Consider the following 22,509-nt stretch of genomic DNA (forward strand, 5'->3'; position numbering starts at 1 on the left):
GGCTGCCTGGAACTTACTTTTTAGCCCAGATGGCCTTGAATTGGCTTGCCTCAGTAGTGCTAGGATTTCATACCCAGCTAAAATGTTACTTAATCTTTAAGCTTTGTTGTGAATTACATCATTTTAGCAATGTGCCTTAGGAAGCCACAGAATTGTGAAGACAACTAGGGGTGTTGCCTTAACACCCACACTTCAATCTAAAATGTGAACTCTCTTTTAATTGTAATGAGCTCACTAACTTTGTTTCATCCTAAAACTTCTTTCTGAAGACTAAGGATCTGGCTTTACCTGAGCGGAGGTTCCTGAAGGGAAAGAGAAGCAGGGGGCAGTTCTGGGCTGAGTGTCCCTGCTGTACTATCACAGAAACAAATTGGTTATTCCAACCCTTAAATCTCAAAAATACCTCATTTACACTGATTTTGCTGTCTTCAGTCTTGAAGAGGCCGAGAGATTAGATAAGTTCAGGCTAATATAAATACCTCTTAAATGGACAGATAGCATTCATGTGTGCAGCGTTGAACAGGAGTTAGCTAGACTCGTAGCTATAGGGCAGAGACACCACACCCCTGTCTCACCTGTTGCCCATTTGACACCTGCAGCCCCAAGTGAAGAGCCAATGCTTTTAGCCAATGCAGCCTCTAAGTGCCTAGCTTGAATACATTTTGCACACAGGATAAACATAAACTTTGTGGATCCAAAGGATGGACTAAAGCGAGTCAAGTTGTACTTACTTAAAACTAATGTTCTAGCAGAACTCCAGAATGTGGCCCCACTGGAACTAGGGTCTTTGAAAATGTATTAGGTAAGGTGAGATCCTATGATGAGGATGTGTTCTAAAGCCAACGTCTGGTATCCTCATACAAAGAAAAGGACACACTCACGTATGTGGGAAGGTTGCCGAAGACAACGAGGGTAGACACGGCAGAGATGGGTCTGCTCACTAGGGGATGCTAAGGAACACTAGCACTACCAGAAGAAAGGTGTAAGAGAGACAGGACTTTTGTGGGCACTTTAAAAGGCACCTATATCTGATTTTTTTTTGTGACTGTGACAAAAACTCGAGAAAAGCAGTTTCCAGGGAGGGAAGATTTATCTCACGGTTTCAGAGGTTTCAAGTCCATGTTCACCCAGTTCTATTGTTTCATGCTTATTGTAAAGCACAGCATAGCTGACTACTTATTTCATGGTGGCTAGGAAGCAGAGTGGGAGTGAGGCAAGGTACATCCTTCCACAGGACGTGGACCTGCTTCTACCATCTGGGCCCCGACTCCCAATAACACCACTGTGCTACATTAAGGGATTAATTCACTGGTTAACTCAGAGCTTCAGGATCCAATCACTTGCCCCCTGCCGCCCCCAGTGTCTCCCCCCCCCCCACCTGCCTCCAAATCTTCTGCTGTCCTTAGCACGCAAGCCTTCAGGAGACATTCCAGGTTCAAGCCGGAAGAACATGACTTCCTCCCTTTCAATGTACCCCAGGGTCAATGATTTAACAAGCAGTGTGTGTGTGAGTTGGATCAATGTTGAGGTCACTGTGTTGGAGAATTGTCTAAGATATGAGTGCGGAATGTAGCTTGGGTGCAACCCACATCTGTAGTTTAGTTGTTCCTCTGGCAGACCAGCATGGTCCACATCAGCACTTAGGAGATAGAAGAAAGCAGAACAAATGCTCAAGGGCATCCTCCCTGGCCTATTTAGAGAGTTGGAGGCCAGCCTGGGCTGTAGGAGACTCTGACTCAAAGCATAAAACAAAATCATTCTTCTAATAATGCTAATGTAGAATGTACACAATACTTGCCTAAGCATGCTTGAGGTCCTTCCTGGGTTTGATTTCACCATCATAGAAAAAAATTTTTAAAAACCCAATTCTGATGTCGAGCTGGGCTTGAGAGCTACCTGCTGGGCACACCCATAGGGCTGCGACTTCCCTGGGCCCATCTCCTCAGCTGAGTCTGCTATGAAATCAGTAAGCTTGTCCTGGAAATTTGCACACAGGTCAACTTTGGAGCCAGATAATGAAGTTCCATGGAAGTGAGGCTCACTCTTACTTCCCTATGCTCAAGAGAAGAATGCTCACAAGGACCCCTTTTTAAATAACTTCCCATGGCCCCATGCAGCAGAATGATTCTTTCTGGCTACATGAGGGCCACAAACCAGTTCAGAGTTTCCTTGTGGGGCAGGAAAGCATGAATTATTGAGGGGGACAAAAAAATGTGTGCGTTGAGAGTAAACACGAAATTGCAGAGTCTTTGGTGCAGTGCTGGGCCAGAGGAGGGGGAGGGGGTGGCATATTGTGAGCTTGGTATGCACAGCGGGGTGGGGGTGGGGGGCGAGGGGAACGGAGCTCACTTGTAGGCTCAGACTGTTGCCTCGACTGTTCCCACTGGAATCCATCCACCTCTAGTGCTGTTAGTCAGTGGAGTGAATGCAGAGTGCCAGCAAAGCCTTTCCTTTTCGCCTGACTGGGAACCTCAGAGTTAGTTACTGAGTAACTGGGAGACGAAGTTGAAGTGCCTCAAAGGTCTTTATGGGAGCAACAGTTTAAAAGCTGCGACTAGACTGTGAGTCCAAGGTCAAAAATTGGGAGAAACTCGATCTTGGACTAAAATACACAGCCATGGGACAGAGAGAAACCAGTCTAACAAATATAATGCAAGAAGCAAATGAGTGAGGAAAAATAGGGGCGGAGATGCGTACAAGCTTTGAACCTGCCTCCAAAGTGTCAGTGTAAGGGGACTGAACTGCTAGTGACCCAGTTGGACAGGATACAGACAACTTTGTCCCTCCAGCCTGGTGTCTATCAGCACAGAACTTTCTTCTTCTCCTTCTCCTTCTCCTTCTTCTTCTTGTTCTTTTTCTTCTTCCTCTTCTTCCTCCTCCTCCTTTTCTTCTTCTTCTTCTCTTCTTCTTCTTCTTCTTCTTCTTCTTCTTCTTCTTCTTCTTCTTCTTCTTCTTCTCCTTCTCTTCTTCTTCTTGTTGTTCTTCTTCTTCCTCTTCTTCCTTCTCCTCCTTTTCTTCTTCTTCTTCTTCTTCTTCTTCTTCTTCTTCTTCTTCTTCTTCTTCTTCTTCTTCTTCTTCTTCTTCTTCTTCCTCTTCTTCTGTTTTTTGAGACAGGGTTCCTCTGTGTAGCCTTGGCTGTCTTGAACTCACTTTGTAGACCAGACTGGCCTCGAATTCACAGTGATCCACCTGCCACTGCCTCCCAAGTGCTAGGATTAAAAGTATGTGCTACCATGCCTGTTTTTTTCTTCTTCTTGAGGCTAGGTTCCTCTATGTAGCTTTGGCTGTCCTGGAACTCACTCTGTAGATCAAGGCCTTGAACTCACATAGATCTGCCTGCCTCTGTCTTCCAAGTGCAGGGATTAAAGGCGTGCACCACTATGCCAGCCTATAAACACAGACTCTTAAACATAGAATACAAGAGTAAAAAAAGAGAGGATATAATCCCATAGTTCCTCTTAGTTTCTACTTCATATCGATCCAGAGATGAGCTACTAATCATGTCACCTCAGGAACAATCATAGGGAAGGGGAATAAGGGAAAAAGAGGAGGGAGGGAGGAATGGGAGGATACAAGGGATGGGATAACCATTGAGATGTAACAAGAATAAATTAATAAAGGAAGAAAAATAATTTAAAATAAAAAATAAAAACAAAAAACAAACAAAAAAACCAAAAAAACAAAAGCCGATAGCTGCAGCCTTCCCTCCTCTCACTTTTATGAGCACATGTGGTTCCTCTGCACAGCACTGAAACACACCCTTCTCTTGTACTTATCTTACTTTATTCGCGTTAGTTGTGAATGGCTCCATGTGGGGTACTGTATTTAGTAAATGAATGAAGGACCCAGGCGAGCCCAGCATGCAGTTTCATCTGATGCTCTTTTTTGCATGCTCACTTCCCTGACACCTGTCACTCCAGCCACTTCTTCCTGCATAAAGTTCCCAGCCAGGAGCTGCTTCTGTGTTCAGATCTTTCTGCCTTCTCTTCTGCTACCCTTTTCTCTCTGTTACTTTTTCTCCTCTTTGCTTTCAGATGTGCTACTTCACTCTAGCCTCTCTATCAACTGGGGTGGAAGCTCCTGGAGTGCAGGGCTGGGGCATTTTTTTTGCCCCCTGCCTAGCCTGATGCTATACATTGCATCCAGAGGAAGTTCAGTCAGGATTTTTTCAGGTAATGAAATAGTTACCAACGTTTTGGCCAAAGTGGCCTTCTGATCTCCACCTGGAGAGTTCCCACTTGCTCCTCTGGCCTCTACCCTCAGTTCTTCCTCACATGGCATACACTCAGAAGACACATGTATACACATAAGTTTATTAATATATAATAATAATATGTCACAATTATATATAAGAAATAGATATAATAGATTTATTTAAAGGCAAGTTTGGGAGGAAAGGCCTTATTTGGATTACATATCCCAAGTTACAGTTCATTGAGGGGACTCAAGGCAGGAACCTGGATGCAGGAACCTGAAGGGAGGAAATGAAGTGGATTTCATGGAGGAGTACTGTTTACTGGCTTGTTCAGTTTGCTTTTTTTGTACAGTCCAAGATCACCTGCCCATGAACGGCACTTTCTACACATATGTGTAGGCATACATGTGTGTGCAGGTGCACATGCTCATGTGTGTACACATGGAGACAAGGTTGCCAACTGCTCTCTATTGTATTTTCTGAGGTCTCTCACCAAACCTGGAACTCCTTGGTTTTGCCAGGTTGACAAAAAAGGAGAACTAGGCTTTTTCACACCAACCATTAACCAAGACAAATGATCCCCCTTTTCTTACAGGCTAATCTTACAGTGGCAATTCTCTCTCTCTCTCTCTCTCTCTCTCTCTCTCTCTCTCTCTCTCTCTCTCTTTCCCCTTTTTGGTATAAAACGGCATCTTCTTTATTTTGCATACTTTTAATTTCAGAACAAAATAAAACAAACAACTCCCCCCACAATATATGATACCCAACCCTGCTATTCTGTGGGAAGGGATTTTCCTGCCTTAAGGCACAAGGACAGGATAGAAGATATTCTTCTTAACAAGAGCAGAGAGCCTTGGCCCACCTGGCTAGGGGAACTATACAGAGGGCATGAGCTTCCTGGGGGGGTCTTTAGTCTACTTCTTCCATGTGAGGGGGATCCTCATCACTCTCAAGTGGGAGGATCTCACCAGGAAGAGCAGCACTGGACTCCTCTGTTGTCACCTCATCTTTGTCAATGCTCAAGCCTAGCTTAATGATGTCGTAGATGCAGTTGGAGTGGGTTTGGGGATCCTCAAGTGAGAAACCAGAGGACAGCAGAGCAGTTTCAAACAGCAGCACTCCCAGGTCCTTGACAGCTTTGTCATTTTTGTCTGCCTCAGCCTTCTGCCCCAGGGTCTCCACAATGGGGTGGTCAGGATTGATCTCTAGGTGTTTTTTGACAGTCATAGAGCCCATTGTAGAGTTGTGTCTCAGTGCCTGGGCCTTCATGATTTTCTCCATGTTGACTGTCTAGCCATAGGTGCTTGTCACAATGCAGCAGGGTGAAGATACAAGGCTGTTGGAGATTGTCACCTTTTCAATCTTCTTATCCAAGTTCTCCTTCATGAGCTTGCAGAGGTTATCAAACTTTGCCTTGTTCTCCTCCATTTTCTTCTTCTCTTCCTCAACTTCTGGTAGCTCCAGGCCTTCCTTAGTCACCGAGACCAGGCTCTTTCCATCAAACTCCTTGAGCTGCTGTGCACAGTACTCGTCAATAGGCTCAGTCATGTATACCACCTCAAAGCCGTGTTTCTGCACATGCTCCACAAAGGCAGAGTTGGCCACCTGCTCTTTGATCTTACCAGTGATATAGATGGAGTTCTGTGTCTTCTTCATGTGAGACACATACTCTGACAGGGAATTCATCTCATCTCTAGACTAAGAGGTGTGATAGCCGAGGAGCTCAGAGAGGTGGCAACGGTTAGTGGAATCTTCATGGATTCCAAGCTTTAAATTCTTGGAGAATGCCTCATAAACTTTCTTGTAGTTCTCTTTGTCTTCAGCCAACTCAGAGAAGAACCCAAGGCACTTCTTGACAATGTTTTTGTGGATGACTTTCAGGATCTTGCTCTCCTGGAGCATTTCTTGGGAGGTGTTCAGGGGCAGGTCCTCAGAGTCAACCACACCACAAATAAAGTTGAGGTATTCAGGTATCAGCTCATCGCAGCTGTCCATGACGAACAAATGATGGACATATAGTTTGATGCTGTTCTTCTTCTTGTTGTTCTTAAAAAGGTCAAAGGGAGCTCTCTGAGGAATGAAGAGCAGTGCCCTGAATTCCAACTGACCTTCTACAGAGAAGTGCTTGACTGCCAAGTGTTCTTCCCAGTCATTGGTGAGGCTCATATAGAATTCACCATATTCCTCCTGAGTGATGTCATCAGGGTTTCTGGTCCAAGTAGGCTTTGTCTTATTCAACTCTTTATGATCAATGTATTTCTCCTTAATCATCATCTTCTTCTTCTTCTTCTTCTTCTTCTTCTTCTTCTTCTTCTTCTTCTTCTTCTTCTTCTTCTTCTTCTTCTTCTTCTTGTCTTTACCACTGTCATCCTCTTCATCTGATCCCACATCTTCAATCTTAGGCTTCTCCTCATCATCCTTATCTTCCTCCTCTTTCTTACTTTTCTCTTCCTCTGCCTCATCATCACTGATCTCCTTCTCCCGTCTTTTCTCCAAATAGAGGGTGATGGGGTAGCCTATAAACTGGGAGTGTTTCTTCACCACTTCCTTGACTCTCCTCTCTTCTAAGTACTCTGTCTGTTCTTCTTTGGTCACCTTGTTACCCCGACCAATGGGCTCACCATGGTCTGCACAGACTGTGAAGGAGCCACCAGCAGAAGATGCCCAGGCATACTGCTCATCAACATTGTGCTTTGTGATCACAATCACTTCCTCTGCCACTAGATAAGCAGAGTAGAGTCCAACACCAAACTGCCCAATCATGGAGCTGTCTGCAACAGCCTGGAGAGCCTCCATGAAGGCTTTTGTGCCAGACTTCACAATGGTTCCCAAGTTATTTATGAAGTCAGTCTTGGTTATGCCAATGCCTGTGTCCACCACAGTCAGTGTTTGCTCCTCAGGGTTAGGGATGATGTCAATTTTCAGCTCTTTGCCACTGTCCAACTTGGAAGGATCTGTCAGGCTCTCATACTGAATCTTGTCAAAGGCATCAGAAGCATTAGAGATCAATTCATGGAGAAAAATTTCTTTGTTTGAGTAGAAAGTATTGATGATGAGGAACATGAGCTGAGCAATCTCTGCCTGAAAGGCAAAGGCCTCCACCTCTTCTTCTCCATGGTGTACTTCCTTAGGCATCTTGACAGAAAAGCCAAGTAGTAATACAGAACAGGGTGGGCCCGGACCACGTCCAACTCACACAGCAAGCTTAACTGAGCCGGGGTGACTCAAGAGAGCGTACAGTGGCAATTCTCAATTAAGATTGTTCTCTTCTAGAATATATCTAGGTTTATGCCAAACTGGCAAAGTCCAGTCACAGAAAACAGAGTTTGAAAATTGTTGGATTAATCTTCATTAATAAGACATGGTGGGCCATGTTTTTAATCTCAGCACTCAGAGGACGGAGCAGGTGGATCTTCGTGAGTTTGATGTCATCCCGGTCTAGTTTATGGAAACTTCCAGGCTAGCCATGGTGGTATAGTGAGAGCCTGTCAAAAACAGAGAAGGAGGGAAGAGAGGAAGAGAGGGGTCAGGGGATAGGGAGAAAAATAGGGAGGGAGGGAGGGGAAAGGAGGTAGAGGGGGAGAAAGGAAAGAATGGTCTGGGGAGATAGCTCAGTGGGCAAGTGTGCAGACCAGAATTCAGACCCCTACAATCACACCCCTTGGCAAGTGTGGTTGTCCCCTGTAATCCTGGCTTTCAGGAGTGAGAGATGGAGATCCCCAGAGCAGGATGATTTGCTAAACTGGCCCAAATCTGGGAGTTCCAGGTTGGGTGAGAGACCTCAGAAAACAAAATGGAAAGCAGTTTGTGACTTTGTCTCCATGTGCACATACATGAGCATGTGGCATGCACACACATGTATGCCTACATATATGTGAACACACATTCACACATATGTATGCACACATGCAAAAGGAGTGTCCAGTGACTTCTGTTTCACTGCAGGCTTCTACTTAATAGTATGAAGCTACTGTGGAGGAAACTATGCTATTTCCCTTATCCCATGAAAGTCAAGTGGTGTGTGTGTGTGTGTGTGTGTGTGTGTGTGTGTGTGTGTGTGTGTGTAAGCCAATTGTATAGATAAACCTGTAGTCCTAATTACTTTGGAGGCTAAGGCAGGAGGATTGAAAGTTTAAGGCCATCTTAGGCCACAAAGTACACAGAAGGTCTGAGCAATTTAGTGAGAACCTGTCTGAAATCCCAGCATTTGGGAGGCAGAGGCAGGTGGATTGATGTGAGTTCTAGGCGAGCCTGGTCTGCAAAGCAAGTCCAGGACAGCCAAAGCTACACAGAGAAACCCTGTCTCAAAAAACAAAACCAAACAGAACAACAACAATAGCAAAAAGAAAGAAGGAAAGAAAGAAAGAAAGAAAGAAAGAAAGAAAGAAAGAAAGAAAGAAAGAAAGAAACGGTTGGATATGTAGCTCAGGTGAAGGGATTGCCTAGCAAGTGCCTTAGGCTTTGGCTTTAGTGCAAAGAAGTGGTGTGCTGAGCAAGAGGGCGGTGCCAGGGAGAGACATTTATACTCTACTGTCTTAGCTCTTGCCCTCCCTGGGGACAATGTCAAATGAAGTCTACACAGAACTACAACGTGGTTAAGGGTTGCTTGCTCTGCGTTTTTGGTGTGCCTTCCTTGTGCTGTCTCCTTCCATGTCCCAGTTTATGGAGCAGACATTTCTGCTCTGTTTTAAATTTCTAGGGTGGCAGGAATAGAATTCGGTCAATCAGTAACTAGGAAAGAAAACATAAATGCCTCCGGAGGCCAAAGGAAACAATGAGTGGCTGGTTAGGGACAAAGTGACCAGACCCTATTACAGGGGAGCTGCTCCCTGGCTAACATTGTGTTGTTCACAGGGTCCATGGCCCAGGTCACTTGATCTAATGTTTTGAATAATCAACCTTCTTTTAATCAAAAATTTAAAAAACATTTATTTACCTTTATTTTTATGTGCATTGGTGTTTTGCCTGCATGTAAGTCTACATGAGAATGGCAGATCTTGGAGTTAGAGAGTTGTGAGCTGCCATGTGGGTGCTGGGATTTGAACCTGGTTCTTCTAGAGGAGCAATCAGTGCCCTTAACCACTAAGCCATCTCTCCAGACCTGTCTTCTTTTACTTTTTAAAGGGAGAGAGAGAGATAGAGATAGAGATAGAGATAGAGATAGAGATAGAGATAGAGATAGATAGAGAGAGAGAGAGAGACAGAGAGAGAGAGAGAGAGAGAGAGAGAGAGAGAGAGAGAGAGAGAGAGAGAGAGAGAGAGCGCAGATGCCTGTGGATGCCAGGTGCCAGGAACTGAACTTGGGTCCTTTGCATTATTAGTGGCTGAGCTATCTCTCTAGCTCCCAGCAATGAGCCATTTTATGAGCCTTTTCCTCATCAGGAAACTAAGACTAGGAATAGGGCAGAGGAGATAATTCTGTGTCCCCCCAGTGAATTATAGATTGCTATGTCATGGTTTCCAGCGAAACATCTGATCATATAGTATTCTGAACTGTTAGTGGAGCTTGAGTTGGGGACACTAGACTGCTCTCAATTATCCAGGGGACACCAGTGAAATCATGAGGAACCAGAAGGACTAAGGCTGCCATTAGTGGCTTTAGTGACAGGAAGGGATGCAGTTATGAGCTACAAACTGCAAACAGCCTGAAGATGGTGGGAAATCAGCAAAGAAATAGATTCTTTCCTAGCATCTTGAGAAGGAACATAGATTGGCCACACAAGAGTTTTAGTCAAGTAACCCTGTTTTGACTACTCACTCCTGATGGAAGTTAATTAATACTCTAAGATATTAAAAAGGTTGTAAGATGATAAATTTGGCTTTTGTTTTTAATCTTTAAACAAATAAGTTCTTTGTTGTTGTTATTGTTTTTCTGAAATAGGGTTTCCCTGTGTGTAGTCCTGGCTGTTTTGGAACTCTTTCTGTAGACCAAACTGGTCTTGAACTCATAGAGATCCGCCTGCCTCTACCTACCCCCTCCCCCCCCCCCCCCCCGAGTGCTGGGATTAAAAGTGTGCCTACCTGCTGCTGTAAGAGTCATGTTGGGAGAATCTTTTCCTGGAAGCCCCAATGAGAGACAGAGTCCAAGATCGATGCAAACACAAGAGGCTTTTATTGATTTGTCATGATGGGGTCTACCTGCCTTTGAGAATGAGAGACCCTGAGCAGCAAAAGCTGTGTATTTTTATACCCTTTACAGAAGCAGACTTCAGCAAAAGTGATTATTACAAACTTGATTGGCTAACAGGGTGACCTTTAAGCTGATTGGCTGCGTGACCAGGGCTAAGCAAAGAGACCAGGGCCAGACTGCAGGAGGGAACTTTTTGATTGTTCTGGTCACTGTGACCTGTAGCTCTGATTGGTTGGTCCCGGATGCAAGCTCCTAGGAACAGTTGCTAGCTGTGTGTTTGTGCCTCTCCCTAGAAACTCTGGGCTGGGGGGCGGGGCAAGTAAGGTGCTGAGGCCCTGAACACAAAATGGTGTTGATTGATCTCTACATTGCCACCACTCAGCTTCTACTCCCTCCTCTCTTCCTTTCAGTACAAATAAGTTCTTTAAAAAAATATTTATTTAGGGCTGGAGAGATGGCTCAATGTTTAAGAGTGTTTACTAATCTTGCAGGGGACCCCCGGGTTGGTTTTTAGCACCCACATAAAGTGACTAGAAATTACCTGTAATTCCAGTTCCAGGAATCCAATGCCTCTGGCCCCTCTGGCATCTGCACACATGGTTTATAAACCCATGCAAGCACACATACGTAAATAAGTAAATGCTTATTTGTGGTGTGTGTGTGTGTGTGTGTGTGTGTGTGTGTGTGTGTGTGTATGTAGGGGGTTCATGTCATGGCACCTATGTGGACATCAGAGGACTACTCTCCATTCTTCCTGCGTTCAAGGATTGCACTCAGGTTGTCAGGCCTATATGCAGCTACCGCTACCTGATGAGCCATCTCACTGATCCACAAACAGGTTCTTACACAAATTGAAAACATAAGGATGGAGCTCCCAACTGTTTGGCTTGCAGACAAGCCTAGTCTGGCTGAAATGTGAAATCTTCCTTCTTCAGCACCGAAGGGCCAGGGTTACAGGTGTTAGCCACCAGACCTGGCTAAAATTGTGTTAAATTTGTGGTAATTGGCTACAGCAGCTGGAGGAAACATATAGACTGTGAGTTGACTATATTTATATCAACTTGACACAAGCTAGAGTTATCTGAAAGGAGAAAACTTCATTTAAGAAGATGCCTCCAGAAGACTCAGTTGTAGGGCATTTTCTTAGTAATTGATGGGAAAGGGCCCAACCCATTGTGGGTGGTGCCATCCCTAGGCTGGCAGTCCCGGGTTCTATAAGAAAGCAGGCAGAGCAAGCCAGAAGGAGCAAGCCAGTAAGCGGCACCCCTCCATGGCCTCTGCATCAGTTCCTGCTTCTGGATTCCTGCCCTGCTTGTGTTCCTGTCCTGCCTTCCTTCAGTGATGAAGAGTGGTATGGAAGGGTAAGTTGAATAAACTCTTCCTCCCTGACTTGCTTTGGTCATGGTGTTTCGTCACAGCAATAATCAGCCAAACTAAGACAGACTGTTACATAATCTATAGAGATGAGTGTGAAACTGCAGAGCCAGACATAGTTGGCTCACTCCTGTAATCCTACCAGCCAGAAGGCTAGCTTAGGCCACCCAGTGATTTCCAGGACAGCCTGGGCTACACAATGAAACTCATATTTCCAAACAAACAACCAAAAATAGTTAAATTGTTCCAGTACAGCCAAGGCTACATAGAAAAACCCTATCTCGGAAAACACACATGCTTGTGTGCGCCCATGCGCGCTCGCACGCACGCACGCACACACACACACAGAGTTAAATTGTGAAAAACCAAAATCAATATAAATGCTTTCTTCTTTCTAGCAATTTAGATAACTTTTGAAAATGATTGGCACTGTGTCCAAGCCAGGACACACCCATAATCCTAAAAATTTGGAGATGCGAGTGTGAGGAGGTCAAGGCCAGTCTTGGCTACACAGGAAGTTGGAAACTAGTTTGGGTTGCATAAGACACCTTCTTTTAAAAAACACTTTATATCTGCTCAAGACCTTGAGTTAAATGTCAAGTATTTCAAGGAGAGGGGGAGAGGGTGGGATAGAGGGGGGAGGAGAGAAAAGGGGGGAGAGGGGGTGAGAGAGAGAGAGGGAGGGAGGGAGGGAGGGAGGGAGGGAGAGAGAGAGAGAGAGAGAGAGAGAGAGAGAGAGAGAGAGAGAGAGAGAGAGAGAGATCTTTGTGAATCAGTCTCATTTGAATTAGTTGTAATAATATGTTTTGGTTCCTTTATCCATTGGTTTGAACAATTCATGCTAAGTTTATATTTGTGTACATTCCATATTTCTAATTCTTAAAAACTAGCTTTTGTGGTGATGTGTTTATCATCTGTACCCTGTCAGCTCCAGTAACAATGTTTTATTTTCAGTACAGGGGACTGAAACCCAGGCCTTTACACTCACCAGGCAAGGGCTCTACCACTGAACCACATCCCCAACCTGTGGTCTTAATCTTACTCCCATTCACTTGGTTTCTGCTTTCCAAGTAGGCAGTTAGCACAAGCCACAGAACTGCACATGCTGTTAAGATCTGCACTTGGGGTCCAGTGTAAAGTTGCTTACAAGGATTTTAGTCATGATGGTAACTACACTGGGACCTTGTACAGCAACAGATAGTGTATTGTGGTTTGTGTTTTCAGTAGATAAGGCCTTAAGGACTAATTTTTCCTTCTAATGCTGGGAATTGAACCCATGACCTTATGAATGTCCAGTAAGTGCTGTACCACTTAGTTGTTTTCCCAGACCTTGATGGAGTAGGTTTTTTACTGAGGTAATAGATACACATTTGTCATTTCTTTTCTGATAGTTTACTTTAGTGCCTTTTAAATTTTTTCTATTTTATTTGGGATTCCTTATGTCTCTACTTCCCTTCCAATGCCACCCCCCTACCCACCCAGGTAGGAGAGAAAAAGGTTAGTGAGGAGACAGGGTGGAGTGCTCTTTACTGCTTCTGGATTGTTAGAGCCATTGGGTTCTTTGGGGGGAAATGTCAATCTCAGTTGTTAGGATATCTATCGGCCCAGCAGCCTTATTCCTTCTTGGATTGTCCCTCAAAGCCTCCTTGAGGCCTTCTCCCTCCCTCCATCCTTCCCTCCCCATGTCCTTTCTTGGAGTGTTTTCCTGTTTTCTGGGCTCCCTTTCTGAGCCACATAAGGCTATTATCAGTTGTGGACAAACTAAAAGCAGCCCCATATCCCACTTTTCTGATTAAAACAAAAACATACATAACTGGGTTTTTAAAGAAACAAAAACTTCCACTATAGTTCACGTGACTGTCTTCTATGCTCTCTGTTATTGAGTGTATCTACCAACAGGCCATGGGGGCTTAAAAAGCCATGTGCAGGAGTAACTAACTGGTTAAGTCTGCAAATCTCAGCCAACATAAGGCAGGGCAGGAGGGCACAGAACCTGGGAGCTGAGTGATGGAGTGTGACGATGGAGGCTGTTGCCCTGCAGCTTGCCACCGGTATGGTGAGACAAAACAACTGCTGCTGTCATCACTAAATGCAGAGCCATTCTTGTAACTGAGAACACCAAGGCTCATGTACATTAGATAATTTGCTTAGGGTCTCACAGAAAGTGAAAAAGGTAAGAAACAAATCAGAATCTTCGCCAATCCGAAGCCCTAGGTTTGAGCTTAATTCCCCATTTTTTGTTTTTATATTTTGACTACTTCATGTGTGTATATAATTTTGATCATACTCACTCCCCTCCCAACTCTGCCATCTCCTTTGAATTTCACATTTTTATCATGGACTTTACTCTAAGTGTTCCTACTAGGACCAGCACTGTCCCACCCAGAAAGTTTTGAGTTTGTCATAATGACCAGAAGACATCCCTGCCACTTAGAGTTGCTAAGTAGTCTTGCAATGACTGTGACAATCCTGCACAATGAACAATATCCTTCATTCCATCTAGTTTTGGGGTGTGTCCTCAGAAATCCACACAGGGGGATGCTCATGAGCCTAAAACTGAGCACCTTTGTATATAAGGGATTTTCACACCACTTAACAGCATAGTTCATTTGACTGGAGCTCAACTGCCATGTAGACTAAAGCATTTCATTTGGGTGTGGTGGAAATGCCTATAATCCCAACATTCAGGAGACAGAACTTGGAGATTTATGAGTTCAAGGCCAGCTTGGGGTGCATAGTGAGACCCATGTCCCTCCCTAGAAAGTGATGTCAGAGGCAGGAACCTTTGGAATTGGAGAGGTGTTTGCACAGCCTCTGTGACTGTTTGATTTTATAATTATCTGCTTTTAGGAGTGGCCTTTTATTCCACATTCTAATAAAGTTGTGTCCAGCATTCATTATTTTATAATTATTTATATGTGTCAACTAAAGTTTCCAGGAAAAGTTACACCTATATTAAAGATTGAACAAGGGCTCTTTTGCAGCCTGCACTGGAATGACAGCTGCCAGAATGTAGTCCCATCCCTCAATAACTGATCAAAGCAGGAACCATAAAAGGCATTTATTTAAAGGTACCTTGTCATAGTAGGAGGAAGATCATGTCTTCCTCTCCTTCCACAGACCTAAGAAAGAAGTGTAATGTTTCTTCCAGGCCCATCTGACAGGTTGGTGGGGTTCAGGTTGTATAGGGACATTTACAGTGGTCAGTGGATTGACTCAGGTTTTCAGGAGGAACTATGTCACCTATATTTGGGCAGTGAGAAGAGGCTAATGGGACTCCTTGTGGCACTCACTCTGGCAAGGGGGTCATCACTAGGCGATTGCTGGACAAAGACTACAAAAAAGTCCTGGGATAGAAAGCCTAACCTCACAAACAGATCGAACAAACAGTTGAGAAGAATAGAGTGATATTATATACTACTTTCATTCAAAACTGATTAAAATAAAAAGAGCAAAGATTGTACAAGGCTGCCTGGCTGATTGCATGACTGTGGAGGTTTGGAAAGTCAAGAGTCCACAGGCAAATTATCCTGAGGTATCCTTAGTCCCCTCGACATCCATTCGTTACCCACCTCTGTGGCTGACCTTCATGCCTTGTCATTAGCAGGTGAGATCTTTTGGAATAACTTAGCTTAGTACCACCAGCTTCCACCAACCCACCAATTAAGAATGACACTAGATGGCATCAGAGACTAACAGCACAGACTGTCTCATGTGGCTGTAATCACTTAACTGATGTTTCCACCAATGTATTTGGAAAATGATGTGATTTATGATTTCCTTCTTTGATAACTATAAAAAACTTCATGGATCTATTTTCATGTTGGAACATTTTCTTTGGGGTGACCTGAGTTCGTGTTCCTGGGCCATGGTCACTCATGTGTGGCTCCAGAATAAACTGGAGAGACATATTTTGTATTGAAGGTTGTAATGACAATAATTAATTATAGATTATTATTTAAACTTATTTTAACTTTTTATTTTTATGTATATATGTATTTTGTCTGCATGTATGTCTGTGTAACCTGTACATTTCTGGTTCCCGTAGAGACCAGAAGAGGGCACTGGATACCTAGAAACTGGAGTGAAGGATAGTTGTGAGCCACTATATGAGTGCTGGGAGTTGAACCTGGGCCAACTGCATTAATTGGCAAAAGCTTTGCGCTCTAAGACATCATTCCTTAGGGGGGAAAACCCGTTTCTGATGAAAGTGAGCACATGCAACACTCATGTTAGTAAGTTGCTTTTTTAGTTTGAAAACTTGTAGAAACATTCATTTATGAAAGTATACTACTTGTTAGAGTCAGGGTTAGGGTTAGGGTTGGGGTTAGAGTTAGTGTCAGGGTCCAGGTTAGAGTTAGGGCTAGTGTCAGGGTCACGGTTAAGGTTAGGGTTGGGGTTAGAGCTAGGGTCAGTGTTAGCATTAGGGTTAGGGTTAGGGTTAGGGTTAGGGTTAGGGTTAGGGTTAGGTTTGGTTTCTAATGAAAGTGAACCTACGGAACACTCACATTAGTAAGTTGTTTTTTATTTTGAAAATTGTAAAAACACTAACTATTGAAAGCACAATTCTTGTTAGGGTTATGGTCAGGTTCAGGGTTAGTGTTAGGGTTATAGTCAGGGTTAGGTTCCATGTTAGGGTTAGCGTTAGGTTTCATCTCTAACTAAAGAGAACACATGCAACACTTATATAAGTACCTTGCTTTTTAGTTTGAAAACTTGTAGAAACACTCATTTTTGAAAGCACAGTACTTGTACAAATGTGTTTGTTTCAGGAAGAAACACACTGTGACACATCTTTCTTAAAGCAAATAACTGTTTCTAAGGAAAATCGAATACACTAAACAAACACATATGTAAGCTTCTCTCACTAAAAACAAGCTTGTTTTGCTTAGAAAACTGTGAGAAACTTTGATTTCACTAAGCATAGTCACTTACTCGAAACTTGTACAACTGTGTTGGTTGGCAAAAGCTGTGCACTCTAAGACATCATTACTTAGGAAAAAAAATCCATTTCTAATGAAACTGAACACATACAACACTCATGTCAGTAAGTTGCTTTTAAGTTTGTGAACTTGAAGAAACACTCATTTCTTGAAAGCACAGTTCTTGTTAGGGTTAGAGTTAGGTTAGGGTTAGGGTCAGGGTCAGCGTTAGATTTATCGTTATGGTCTGGGTTGGGGTCTGTGTTAGGGGTAGGATTAGGATTAGGTTTCATTTCTAATGAAATTGAACACATGCAATATTCAAGTAAGTTGCTTCTAAGTTTGAAAATGGTAGAAGCAATAATTTTTGAAAGCATAGTCCTTGTACAAGTGCATTTGTTTCAGGAAGAAACACACTGTAACGCATCTTTCTTAAAGCAAATAACTGTTTCTAAGACATCATTCCTTAGGGGGGAAAAAGCATTCCTAAGGAAAGTGAACACATGCAACACTTACATCAGTAAGTTGCTTCTTTAGTTTCAAAACTTGTAGAAACACTCATTTCTGAAAGCACAGTACTTGTACAAAAGTTTTTCTTTCAGAAAGAAACACAATGTAACACATCTGTCTTACAGCAAAGAAATCACTTCTTTCTTTTCTTTTCTTTTTTTTTTTTGGTTTTTCAAGTCAGGGTTTCTCTGTGTAGCTTTGGCTGTACTGGACTCATTTTGTAGACCAGGCTGGCCTCAGAACTCACAGTGATTCATCAGCCTCTGCCTCCTAAGTTCTGGGATTAAAGGCGTGTGCCACCACATCCGGCCCAAGAAACCATTTCTAAGGAAAACTGAATACACTAAACAAACATATGTGTAAGCTTCTCTCACTAAATCTAAGATTAGTTCTCTGAGGAAAGTGTGAGAAACAATGATTTCACTAATAGCTGTCACTTACTCACAACCTGTACAACTGCATTGGTTGGCAAAAGCTGTGCACTCTAAGACATCATTCCTTAGGGGGGAAACTCATTTCTAACAAGAGTGAACAGACGTAGCACACACATTAGTAAATTGCTGCTTTAGTTTAAAAACTCGTAGAAACACTCATTTCTGAAAGCATAATTCTTCTTAGGGTTATGGTTGTAGTTATGGTCAGGGTCAGGGCTAGGGTTAGGGACAGGGTCAGTTTCGGTATTAGATTTAGGGTTAGGGTTAGGGTTTGGGTTAGAGTCAGGGTCAGGTTTTGTTTAGGGTTAGGGTCAGGGTAAGGGTCCGAGTAACGGTTAGGGTTAGTGTTAGGTTCAGCATCATGATTAGGGTTACTTTAGTGTTAGGGTTAGGGATAGAGTCAGGGTAAGGGTTAGGGTTATTGTTAGGTGTCATTTCTAACAAAAGTGAACATAGGCAACATTCATGTTAGTAAGTTGCTTTTTAGTTTGAAAACTTGTAGAAATACTCATTTCTTGAAAGCACAGTTCTTGTTAGGGTTAGGGTTAGGGTTAGTGTTTTGGTAAGGGTTAAGGTTAGAGTCCAGGTTAGGGTTAGGGTTAGGGTTAGGGTTAGGGTTAGGGTTAGGGTTAGGGTTAGGGTTAGGGTTAGCATCTGTGTTAGGGTTAGGGTATAGTTTCCGTTTCTAACAACGGTGAAGACATCAGCAATGAAGTCAATAAGTTGTTTTTTATTTTGAAAACTTGTAGAAACACTAACTTTTGAATGCACAGTCCTTGTACATATGTGTTTGTTTCAGGAAGAAACACACTGTAACATATATTTTTTAAAGCAAATAACTGTTTCTAAGGAAAATTGAACATACTAAGATACATGTGTAAGTTTCTCTCACTAAATATAGGGTTGTTTTTCTTAAATGTTGAAGAAACTTTGATTTCACTAGCATAGTCACTTAGTTAGAGCTTGTTCAACTGCGTTAGTTGGAAAAGCTGTGCATTTTAAGACATCATTCTTTAGGGGAAAACCCTAAATTTAATGAAAGTGAACACATGCAACTTTCACATCAGTAAGTTTCTTTATTTGTTTGAAAACTTGTAGAAACTCTCATTTCTGGAAGCACAGTACTTGTAAAAACATGTTTCTTTCAGAAGGAAACACAATCTAATGCATCTGTCTTAAAGCAAAGAAACTGTTTTGAAGGAAAACTGAATCCACTAAACAAACACACCAAATCTAAGCTTGTTTCACCTATAAAACTGTAAGAAACTTTGATTTCACTAAGCACAGTCACTTACTTAGAACTTATACAACTGCGTTGGTTGGCAAAAGCTGTGCACTCTAAGATATAATTCCTTAGGGAAAAAGTCCATTTCTAATGAAACTGAATGCATGCAACAGTCACATCAGTAAGTTGCTTTTAAGTTTGAAAACTTGTAGAAAAACCCATTAAAATTTATTTTATTAATCTATTCAGATTACATATCTATTGTTCTCCCCTCGCTTTTATCTTTCCATTCCTCCCTTGCTCCTTCTTTGACCATTTTCCCCTCTCCTAGGTCTGTGACTGAAGTGGACCTTTTTCCCCACCATAAGGTCACAGCCTATCAAGTCTCTTCCTGGTAGCCTGCTTATCCTTTCTCTGTGTGCCACCAGGCCTCCCCACCAAGGGGAAGTGGTCAAATATGGGACACCAGAGTTCATGTCAGAGTCAGTCCCCACTCTCCCGCAACTGTGGAGAATGTCCTGACCATTGGCTAGATCTGAGTAGGGATTGAATGTTTACTGCATGTATTGTCCTTCATTGGTGCAGTAGGTTGAGCAGACCCCCTAGGTTCAGATCCACCCAACAGATGTTTTTCTTGTGGGTTTTTATGACCCTCTGGATCCTTCTATTTCCCAATTCTCCCATATTTCCCTCACTTAGAGTCCCAATATGAAGTCTCCACATCTATCTTGATCTCCTGGTAAGTGAAGACTTCCATTGGACATCTCTTTTGGGCTAATGTCCAATTATAAGTGAGTATATACCATGTGAGTCTCTCTGGGTCTGGGTTAACTCACTCAGGATGATCATTTGTAGTTCCATCCATTTGTCCATAAATTTCAGGATTTCCTTGTTTTTAATAGTTGAGTAGCTCTTTTTCTGGTTCTTGCCACTGGAACAGCCATTAGCAGCAAAGTCTCCTGTGACACTCTGTAGGAGGTGCTGCAGCAAGTCCTGCACTGGAACCATTTGCAAATGCAAGTTTCTAGAGGTGGTGGACTTGTAGATTAGCCTGAAGAACTATGACCTTCAGAAGGACAAACACTTCTCAGGCACCGTCAGGCTCAAGTCCACTCCTTGCCCCAAATTCTCTGTGTGTGTCCTGGGGGACCAGCACTGTGATGAGGCCAAGGCCATGGACATCCCCTACATGGTCTTTGAGGCGCTGAAGAAACTGAACAAGAAGAAGAAGTTGGTAAAGAAACTGGCCAAGTATGGTGTCTTTTTGGCCTCAGAGTCTCTGATCAAGCAGATGCCATGGATCCTGGGGGGGCTAAGGCCTAAACAAGGCTAGCAAGTTCCTTTCCCTGCTGACACACAATGGAAACATGGTGGCCAAAGTTGATGAGGTGAAATCCATCATCAAGTTCCAGATGAAGAAGGTGCTGTGTCTGGCTGTTGCTGTTGGCCACGTGAAGACGACTGATGATGAGCTGGTCTACAACATCCACCTGGCTGTCAATTTCTTGGTGTCTTTGCTCAAGAAGACCTGGCAAAATGTCCGGGCTTTGTACATTAAGAGAACCATGGGCAAGCCCCAGCATCTGTACTAGGACACTCCAATAAATCTTAGTGCTACTCCACCCCCAAAATAGTTGAGTAGTATTCCATAGCATAAATGTACCATAGTTTCTTTATCCATTCTTCAATTGAAGGACATTTAGGTTGTTTTCAGGTTGTGACTATTATGAATAAGGCTGCTATGAACATGGTTGAGCATATGACCTTGTGTGGTGGAGTGTCTTCTGAGTGTATTCCAAGGAGTGGAAAAGCTGAGCTTTGAGGTACTCCTATTTCCAGTTTTCTGAGAAAGCACCAGATTGATTTCTAAAGTGGTTGTACAAATTTGCACTCTCACCAGCAATGAAGGAGTGTTCTCCTTTCTCCACATCCTTGCCAGCATGTGGTGTCACTTGAGTTTTTGATCTTAGCCATTCTGATGGGTGTAAGATGGAATCTCAGAGTTGTTTTAATTTGCATTTCTCTGATAACTAAGGATGTTGAGCATTTCTTTTTTGTTTTTAAATATATTTTATTAATTTATTCATATTACATCTAAATTGTTATCTCATCCCTTGTATCCCCCCATTCCTCCCTCCCTCCCATTTTCCCCTTACTCCCCTCCCCTATGACTGTGCCTGAGGGGGACTTCCTCCCCCTGTATATGCTCATAGGGTATCAAGTCTCTTCTTGGCAGCCTGCTATCCTTCCTCTGAGTGCCAAAAATATGGAACGCTTCATGAATTTGTGCATCATTCTTGCAGAGAGGCCATGCTAATCTTCTCTGTATTGTTTCAATTTTAGTATATGTGCTGCCGAAGCGAGCACAATTGAGCATTTCTTTAAGTGTTTTTTCCAGTCATTCAATATTCCTCTGTTGTGAATTCTGTTTAATTCTAAGCCCCATTTTTAAATTGGGTCATTGGTTTGGTGGAGTTTAATTTCTTGAGCTCTTTATATATTTTGGATATTAGACCTTTGTCAGATGTAGGGTTGGTGAAGATCTTTTCCCAGTCTTTAGGCTGTTGCCTTCTGTTAACAGTGTCTTCTGCCTTACAGAAGCTTCTCAGCCTCATGAGATCCCCATTTGACCTTAAGGCCTGGGCTGTTGGTGTTCTGTTCAGGAAGTTGTCTCCTGTGCCAATGCGTTCCAGGCTGCTCCCTACTTTTTCTTCTAACAGATTTAGTGTCTCTGGTTTTATGTTGAGGTCTTTAATCCACCTGGACTTGAGTTTTATGCATGGTGACAAATATGGGTCTACTTACATTTTTCTACCTGTAGACATCCAGTTAGACTAGCGCCATTTGTTGAAGATGCCATTGTTTTTCTATTGAATAGATTTGGCTTCTTTGTCAAAAATCAAGTGTCCAAATGTGTGGCTTTACTTCTGGGTCTTCAATTTGATTCCATTGGTCAACCAGCCTGTTGCTATGTTAGTACCATGCTGTTTTAATTACTGTTGTTCTATAGTACAACTTGAGATCAGGAACGGAGATTCCTCCAGAGGATCTTTTATTGTACAGAATTGCTTTAGCTATTCTGTTTTTTTGTTGTTGTTGTTTTTATATGAAATTGAGAATTTATCTTCCAATGTCTTTAAAAAATTGTGTAGGTATTTTGATAGGGATTGCATTGAATCCATAAATTGCCTTTGGTAAGATGGCCATTTTTACTATGTTAATTCTCACAATCCATGAACAAGGGAGATCCTTCAATCTTCTCAAGTTATCTTCAACCTCTTTCTTCAGTGACTTAAAGTTTTTTCAAACAAGTCCTTCACTTGCTTGGATATAGTAACTCCTAGATATTTTATATTGCTTGTGGCAGGGTGTGGTTTTCCTAATTCCATCCTCTGCATGATTGTCATTTGTGTATAGGAAGGCTACTGACTTTTTTGAGTTAATTTTGTATCCAGCTAATTTGCTGAAGGTGTTTATCAGCTGTAGGAGTTCTCTGGTGGAATTTTGGGGGTCACTTATGTACACTATCATATCATCTACAAATATGGATAACTTGACTTCCTCCTTTCCCATTTGGATCCTTTTGTTGTTTTATTACTCTGGCTAGAACTTCAAGAACTATATTGAAAAGATATGGAGATAGTGGGAAGCCTTGTCTGGTCCTTGATTTTAGAGGAATTTCCTTGAGCATCTCTCCATTTAATTTGATGTTGGCTACT

General features: G+C 42.8%; 2 protein-coding genes across 2 annotated transcripts in view; one reads left to right on the plus strand and one right to left on the minus strand.

Annotated features, from left to right (window-relative positions):
- Window positions 1-4,876: 4,876 nt before the first annotated feature.
- LOC311599384 (heat shock protein HSP 90-beta-like) lies at window positions 4,877-7,398 on the minus strand. The gene has a single exon (XM_084785237.1). The coding sequence runs from the start codon at window positions 7,328-7,330 to the stop codon at window positions 5,894-5,896; it is 1,437 nt and encodes a 478-aa protein (XP_084641363.1). The 5' UTR covers window positions 7,331-7,398; the 3' UTR covers window positions 4,877-5,893.
- A 12,548-nt stretch (window positions 7,399-19,946) lies between these two features.
- Window positions 19,947-22,509, plus strand: part of LOC311599342 (large ribosomal subunit protein uL1-like) — a 68,166-nt gene continuing 65,603 nt past the window's right edge. The window contains 3 exon segments of the mRNA XM_084785170.1: window positions 19,947-20,099; window positions 20,101-20,103; window positions 20,107-20,401. Of these exon segments, the coding sequence (XP_084641296.1) occupies window positions 19,965-20,099; window positions 20,101-20,103; window positions 20,107-20,382 (414 nt within the window). The 5' untranslated portion in view covers window positions 19,947-19,964 and the 3' untranslated portion in view covers window positions 20,383-20,401.

Source organism: Acomys minous (genome assembly GCF_964271855.1).
Source record: "Acomys minous genome assembly, chromosome: 6".
Classification (NCBI taxonomy): domain Eukaryota; kingdom Metazoa; phylum Chordata; class Mammalia; order Rodentia; family Muridae; genus Acomys; species Acomys minous.